Source organism: Dermochelys coriacea, chromosome 7 (genome assembly GCF_009764565.3).
Source record: "Dermochelys coriacea isolate rDerCor1 chromosome 7, rDerCor1.pri.v4, whole genome shotgun sequence".
NCBI lineage: Eukaryota > Metazoa > Chordata > Testudines > Dermochelyidae > Dermochelys > Dermochelys coriacea.
Genome location: NC_050074.1, coordinates 56,973,669 through 56,981,629, shown reverse-complemented (window position 1 = coordinate 56,981,629; position 7,961 = coordinate 56,973,669). Strand labels below are relative to the sequence as shown.

Genomic DNA, 7,961 nt, shown 5'->3' with positions numbered 1-7,961 from the left:
TTTGGCAGCACTAACACCCAGCATGAGCACCCGCAAGATCACTGCCTCTTCCACCTCCTGCCCCTTACGAGCACAGAGGGGGCCACAGTCTGACCAGCTCCATCTGAGCCACTCCACCCCCCAGCCCACCCAGGCCCCGGGTAAAGCGCAGAGGTCACTCACCCCCAGCACAGAGCAGGTGGGCTGGCAGAAATGACGCTGTTTGTAAAAAGAAAAGCAGAGTTAATCCCCCATCCCTCCCCTCCCCCCTGAGTTACTCACGATTTTCACCCGGTGGCCGGGAGTTGCGGAAATGTTCCAGGTGCATTCCTTCCGGCTGGGGTACTTATCGGGCCAGTTTGGACTCACCATTATTCCTTCTGCGCTGCTCACTTTGTGCTCGCAGCCAGCTTGGGAGAGAGAAAACCCAGTCCCCTCGTCAAGTCTCTGTAACTGTAGTGCACTAGAGGCAGCTCTCAGGCCAAGATGTGGCAAAACAGAAGGATTTAATCATGGAAGAGAGACTCTTTTATAAATGCTGTGTAACACTGCACCACTGGGAAGGCTGTCAGCTTCCAGGACGGGGCAACCTGGGACCTCTGGATCTTAAAGCATGAGCCTCAACTGCCGGAGCTGCAACACCCATCTCTGTTAGCCACGGCTGCAGCAGGCTCATGTATTTCTGTGACTCAGAAAAGGACAGAGCCCCACCCTGCAGGGTTACAGTTCTATCTCCTATACCGTTATGGGGGAGCAGTAGGGCAAGTGCACTTCCTTGTATCAGATGCCGAGTTTCCCCACAGCACCTGTGTGTGTTCTGCTCCCACCCTGGGCAGAATTCTCATCTCCCTCTCTCCCCAGCTCGCCCCAGTAGTGCTGGAACACAAGGCGGCCTTGGGTGAGCACTGTGATTTGGAGGGCTCAGACCACAAGTGTTTGTGCCGCTCACAAGCATTCGGAGAGTTTGGCCAAGTACATTTTCAGTGCCTTGGGTTGTGTCTGTCTGCTGCTTGCCTTGAATTTGCTGGAGCTGGGTTTTCATTTCCATCTGATGGCTGCTCAGGGGCCTGCATGAATGGAGGGAGAGGTCTCCATCCACTGATGTTGTCCTCTGTTCACAAAACCCACAGCCACGCTCTGTTGCCAAACTCAACAGACACACCAAGCAGCGGTGAGCTCGAATTGTAGGCAGCTTGTACTACCCTGCCTGTGCTTTACCCTTATGTGGCTAAACACAAGACTCCAGTCTCCACAACTCAGGTTTTTACCAGCTCCAGATTTGCTCCTGCTGTGAGAGTTATTGGACCAAGCCTGTTCAGCACTTCAACCACTGTAAGAGCCACTGGCATTCACCGCTGACCCTTTTGCTTGGGCACAGTGGGGACACTGGATCAGTTGCTCTTGCCAGACAACACTATGGACTGGGGAGATCACTGGGGAGATGCACGTCTGAGGTGCCGCCTAGTTACGAAGATTGGCTGAAGCAAATCTCCACGATAGCATTAAATGCAAAAATTACCCCTCTCCAGCCAACTTCTGGAAGAAAAGTTAGTCTCATACGGACCCCAGAAATAACTACTCTCCTTGGGCCTAATTAACTATCAGCACCAATACACACACATCCATAGGCTTCAATGGAACTCAGTTTCTTCACTCCGTCATTCCTTATCTCCCTCTCCCTCATGTTCTGGTTTTGGAGCCACTCTCCTCTGTATTTGCAGAGGTTTCTGGAGTCAGATCACTTTCACCAGAGCCAGAAGGCTAAGAGTTTCAAAGGAGACTCAGGGGTCTGTCTACACAGCCCATGGCAGCAAGCCACCTGGCCTGGCTCAACGAACCTGGGCTCGCGCTACTGCACAAAAAACAGCTGTGCGGACACTGCAGCTCAGGCTCAGAAGCCTTAGGAGGGGGATGCTCCATAGCCCAAACTGCAACTTTGGAGTGTTTCTACACAGCCATTTTTACAGCGCTGGTGTGTGCCTGGAAACCTCAAGTCCCTCCATGTGGGCTGGGAAGCTCTGTGTAGAGCAGCCTAAATCAGCCCAGAAATTCAATAGAAGTTAAGCCACTACCTCCCTTGGGCTCCTTTAACAACTTAGGCTGAGAGGTTGTCATTGGTGCATCTGCATTAAGCTCTGTAAAAAGGCTTTTGTTCACCTGTCCTTACCCATGAATTATCCTTTGCTTGCTGCATTATTTACATTGTTTAGGGAAAACTAAACAGCAGGTTTGGAAATAAATCGATGCTTCCTCGCTGCAGTTAGCAGTGCTCACCTTCTTTGCAATCATGGCCATTTTCATGCAGCATAAACCCATTCCTGCACTGGCAGACGTAGCTCCCAAATGTGTTGACGCATTCATGCTGACATCCGCCGTTGTCTTTGGAGCATTCGTCTTTATCTGAGGAGGGGCAAATGAACAGCACTTAATTCCGTGTCGAGAGAGAACCAAATCTTATGCCAGCTGGGAGCTCTCTCTGCTAGGGTAGAGAACTAACCTAAATCTCAGTCGCTGGATCAGGTCCAGCCACTTTGCTCTTTCCCTAGTTCACTGTCCTTCCTCACAATACAACGAACTACATGGGTCTAGCACATAAAGTACATTTTAAATGTTTCCCCCAAATTATAATTAAACACAAAAGTAACAAAGCTTAAATAGATGAGTATAGCACTCAGGAAAACTAACAGGCAAAGGTACCAGTCCTGGCAAAAATCCACTGACCCATCTTTATACTGGCAACCCTGCTTCATGTTCTTCAACGCTCAGCTCTGTGCTGATGCCCCCTTAAACAGTTTCCCTCTGCTCATTGCCAGCAGCTCGCCAGTTCCTCCACTCGCCAGGTGTCTAGTGGAAAGAACTGTCTGCTGCCCAGAGGGTCTGTGGCTGGTGTAGAGAAAGAGGATGCAGGCAGGTAGAGAGAGCTGCTGCCAGGTAAGCTGCCCCCCATGACTGCAATGTGCCACAGCAGGAGCAGAGAATTGGGCAAAGAGGCAAGCAGATGCCTTCACCCATGCTCCCATGGCTTGCACAAGCCACAAGAGCAGAGAAGATAGGCAGATAGGTTCGTGGCTGCCCGGTCAGCAGGAGGGGGCAGTTTTACGGGGCCTTGTGGTGTGCTGCACACAGAAGACATTGGAAAAAAGCAAAGAATGAGGTATAAATAGAGAAGGTAGATCAGATCCGTCTATTTGAACTTTCCCATAACACAAGCACATCGGGGTGTGTGACAAAACTGAAAGGTAACATTTAAAACCGATGAAAGGAAACACTTCCACATAGTGCATGTGTGACAGATCTGGCAATTTCCTGCCATATCCTTGGGAGACCTTACTGAGTTGAGTTTAAGTATCTTCGGGGTCCATTGTACTAAATGAACGGTGGATGTAATTGTAGGTAGAACTGCCTGGAACAACTCGAGGGGTGAGGCGTGACAGATGTGAGACCTGGGGGTTCAAAGGACAGTACTGAACAGTGTGGACTTTTGGAACAAAAAGCGTTAAGTGGCTTTCCTGGGAAATATCTAGGGAGAGGTGAATGCAAATTCCTCACTTCTGGTTATGCAAAATCCCAGACTTTTGAAGCTACACCCAAAGGAGAGGGCCTTTGTCGGCTGATCACCTGTTACATGAGGCCAAGATCAAAGATCCAAGCTGTATAAAGGAAACACTGAGTTTTTCCTGGTTGTTCTGGTTCTGAATCTGAGACAGTTATGAATTTGTAACCACGGGGAAAGACGGTTGTGAGGTTTGAAGCATTGACACCTACCAGAGCCCGATGTTGGAACTGAGGGGTGACCTCTGGGATGCTTTTGGGCATGCATTTAGGTTCTTTTATTGTTTTTAATATTTTTTCTCTCATACCTTCAAAGAGTAAACAAAATGCATATGCTGGTCCACACAGGCAATCTGGCTTGCTGGGAATATCAGTGTAGGCAGGGAACTGTGTAGCCTGGAAAAACCTCAGTCAAGAGGGAGATATACACGCAGGTCTCTGCCCAAGAAGGGTGATGGCTGAAAAACCAGGAGCCGAGAGTGGGTGGCCTTGGTGGAGCATGGCAGGAGAATACAGGTACACTTGCCCTGATCTATGATGGCATAATTAACCTCTGGAACTCTCTGCCACAAGGTGTCATTGAGGCCAAGAGCACAGCATGATTCAGCAGAGGACTGGACATTTATATGATAACATCCAGAGCTATGATGGTAAAGATGGAAGGAATCTAAACCCTCCTGGTTCAGGGCAAAAGCCAACTTCTAAGTACTGGGGGCCAGGATGAAGCCTTCCCTAGAGGCAGGTTACCTCAAGTCCTGCCTGCTGTGCTCTGAAAGGTCTGGTGCTGGCTAGTATCTGAGACAGGACACTGGGTGAGCTGCCGCTCTGATGAGTCTTCAGAACTGGATGTCTTTCTAAAAGGCATGCGCTAGCTCAAAACACTAGTTCTGGGCTTGATGCAGAAATTACTGGGAGAGGTTCTCTGGCCTGTGTTAAGCAGGTCTGGCCTTAAAACCTAAGGATCTGCAATCCCATATGGCAATTCCTTCATTGCTAGGGTAACACACAGCAGCCGATGTGCCATGGAAATGAATCATGCAGAATTCACTGCCCCTTTCCAGTGTTGGGAGACAAGGGAAGAGGGAGAGATGGTACACAGCAATAATGACTTTCATACAGCAGAAGGCAGAATGTAACCACTGATGCCATGAATGGCCAGACTTAACAGCACGGAGATGCACATTCACACGAAGCATGCGGTGCTCCCAGTGCTGAGAGCTTTCCTCCCCGAGGGACACAGCCACGTACCAGAAAAGAAGTGGACTTTGAATCCCTTTTTGGATACCGCATTGTCCGATTTGAACTCCAGTCTCAGGTTGTTGCTATAGGATGTGATCACTTCCGGCTTCTCCGAGCCACAGAACTTGCCATGGAGCTTGGAATCAGAAGCCAGCCCACTGCGAACCTCCACGTAGTCGTATTTACAGACCTGCCGAGGGATAGTCAGTTTTCACAGCGTGGGGGAATTGGGCACACTGCATTGCAGATGTAGGATACCAAACAGCAAGTGTCCATTTCCTGAGTGACACGGCAAGTGACACCATATACAGACTTGCCCGCCACCAGTAACACTCTTCCTAACCCGAGTCACTTAATGCCATCAACTCCTTCACTTCCTGCCCCATCTTTAGTATACTTGCAGTTATCAGAATGGTTTTAGTTACATTTCATTTCTCTGTATGGTGTTTATCTGGCCCTTGTTACCATCTGAGCACCTCACAATCTTCAATGTATTTCTCTCCTCACCACACCTCTGTGAAGTAGGGAAGTGCTATTATCCTGATTTTACATTTTCCTGTCTCATTTGTAACAGAAATAGCTTAGTACTTCTCCATTCCCTATAGATTTACAAATACATACCAAAGAAAACAGTCTGTTCTTTAAAGAAAGTCTTGCTAACTATTGTCACTTGCTCATTAAATCAAGGGCTGAGAAACAATGGGAAGCCCCCAAACCAAGACACAACACCAGGTTTCCTCTCAGTACCCCAGGATCTTATCAGGCTCCAGGCCAGTCAACAGTTGCACCTACTAAATACATGGACCAGATACATACATCATTGCCTTCCAGCTCAAAGACTTCAAACTGCAGAGAGATCCGGTACTGGGCTGGAGCGACCACCTGCCAGACGCAGTTTTTGTTAGTGGGATATTCCTTGGGCCACCCAGGGCTCGTGATGGTCCCATTGAGCTTGGTGATGAAGCCCCCACAGGCAGCTGGAGAGGCAACAGATGAACACAAGATATACTTGCTTCTGTCCAGACAGAGAAAAGATTGTGCCACGTTGTTCTCTAGGAAACAAGTCAGCACTAACTTGGAGCAAGGCAAGGGCACGTGTTTCCAATCCCAGCCTTCAGAATGGATTTTAAAATAGCCAGGAGTGGGGGAGAAAATGGAAAATCACTTTCGGGCCACATCCTCGGCCAGTAAAAAACCAGCAGAGCTCCACTGAAGCAGCTAGACCTTTGCTGATCTACTCCAGCTGAGGATCTGGCCCTTAGTACCACAGTAGCCTTTCAGGATTGGTCTCTACTGAACTTTGCACCTCAAGTTCGGTGACAACCAATTAACTTGGGGTAGTTAACATGATTGTGGAGGCCAACGTGGGGATTCCTCAGACATTTGTTCTACACTACAAATAGTTGCTCTTTATTTTAGAGAGCAAACATTCATAGCCTTCATTAAGCGTGTAGGGTGTGCCCGTGCTAGCCTTTACAAACACTGCCTGTACCTCCACCAAGTGCCAATCAATTGACTAGAGGTTGAAAAGGTCTAGTAAAGACAAACCCTTTGGGCCTTTGGTAGTTTATAATTTACAGGCCATATCTATGCCAGGGAAAAGTTAACACACCCCTTTTCCTAATGAGGATAAAGCCAGTGTCTTTGGAGGCTTGCACTCTCTCATTAGTGGCCTATTTTCTTTAAAACTTCACTAGCTTTTGGCTTCGTCTTCGCTGCAAAGGAGGTGTGATTTTACAACAAGGCGGCTAACTCAGGTCAGTTCTCTAGATGTAAAACGCTAGTTAGACAAGGCAAAGGTAGCTTTTACCTTCATGTAACTAGTCGAGGTCAACCTTACACCCCACCACCACCACCACCACCACCAGGCGTTGACCCCAGCTAGCTCTATCATGGTAAAAGCTACCTGTGCCTTGTCTCCACTAAGGTTTTACATAGCACGAGCTAACATGAGACAGCTGTCTTGACATAAAACAGACACCTTTTCTGCAGTGTAGTTTTATACTGCCCTGTTAGTACTTCAGTGTTTTATGGCTTTATTAGAGTTCAAAGTCTAACAAGGCACTGAATGCGTTATCTCTACAGTCCAACCTATAGAGGAAAGGGGATAACGGAGCACCACGGCAGTGGAGAATAAACATATTTTGGTTTTTAGACAGAATATTTCAGATTTCAACTTGTCACTGAAAATTCAATGTTTTCCATGAAAATTCTGATGAAACCTAAATTTTTGGTTTTGTCAAAATTTTCCACGGGGGGGCAGATAACCATTATCAAACCAGGTCCAGTTAACTATTCTTAATTGTGGGGCCCCCCCCACCGACCACGCTTCCCACTCTGCAGGCTACTAACCCTCACAGCTCTTTTTATCAGCTGTCAGCTCGTAGCCAGGTTCACAGGCGCACTTGTAGCTGCCCAGCGTGTTCATGCAGCGCTGCTCACACCCACCATTGTCTGGCCGAGAACATTCATCTACTTCTGTGGGGAGGAAAAGGCAACAATTCAAGCTCTCCTAATGGCCCGATCCCCACCTCCATTTTCATAGGCAGCGCTTGCTGGCTGGAGGACCAAAGGAACAGCTGAAGAGGTCTTGCTGGCCGGTAGGGGCTAAAGCAGTCTTGCCCTCACCAAGTAGGGGGCATACAATTAGCATCGCCATCCTGCTGGCACCACAGTGGCCTTGCCAGCCAGCGGGCATTGAAGTGACACTTCCAGTCAACATCATTGGAAGAGGAAGCGAGGTCTCTTCTTGCAAAGACTTTGCTGCACTTTGCCCTCATTTGCAATGACACACCTGATTTCCTTTATTAGCACCCAACACTAAAAGCGGGCAGCCTGAGTACGAGCAGCCTTGGGAACAGTGCTTCGCTCCCACCAGCCTAGGAAGAGACTGGACTTTGAAACCTGGCTTTTCTGATCAGATTTCTACACCTTGTGCTGCCATTCCAAAGCCCAAAGAGGTGATTTATTGGCCTCTCAACCCATTTCCTGGTTGTAGTTCATCCCCCACACGATGCTGTAGGAAAGATGGGTGACCATTTATAATATTAGTGATACCAATATTACAAAATGGCAGTGAACTTACCGGATATGCCATGTAAGGTATCAGTGGAAAAGTTATGATTGGCTAAATATGATAATCATGTTTATATGTATGTATCATCTCTGTATTGAGAGTTATAAATATAGGT

General features: G+C 48.1%; 1 protein-coding gene across 2 annotated transcripts in view; it reads right to left on the bottom strand.

The window, feature by feature from the left end:
• TLL2 (tolloid like 2) overlaps nt 1–7,961 on the bottom strand; it is a 185,566-nt gene that overhangs the window by 11,907 nt on the left and 165,698 nt on the right. For both annotated transcript variants that reach the window (XM_038409421.2, XM_038409422.2), the window contains 5 exons: nt 7,123–7,248; nt 5,587–5,747; nt 4,780–4,960; nt 2,254–2,379; nt 262–389 (listed from right to left, as the gene is read on the bottom strand). In XM_038409421.2, the coding sequence (XP_038265349.1) occupies nt 262–389; nt 2,254–2,379; nt 4,780–4,960; nt 5,587–5,747; nt 7,123–7,248 (722 nt within the window). The remainder of the gene's footprint in view (nt 1–261; nt 390–2,253; nt 2,380–4,779; nt 4,961–5,586; nt 5,748–7,122; nt 7,249–7,961) is intronic.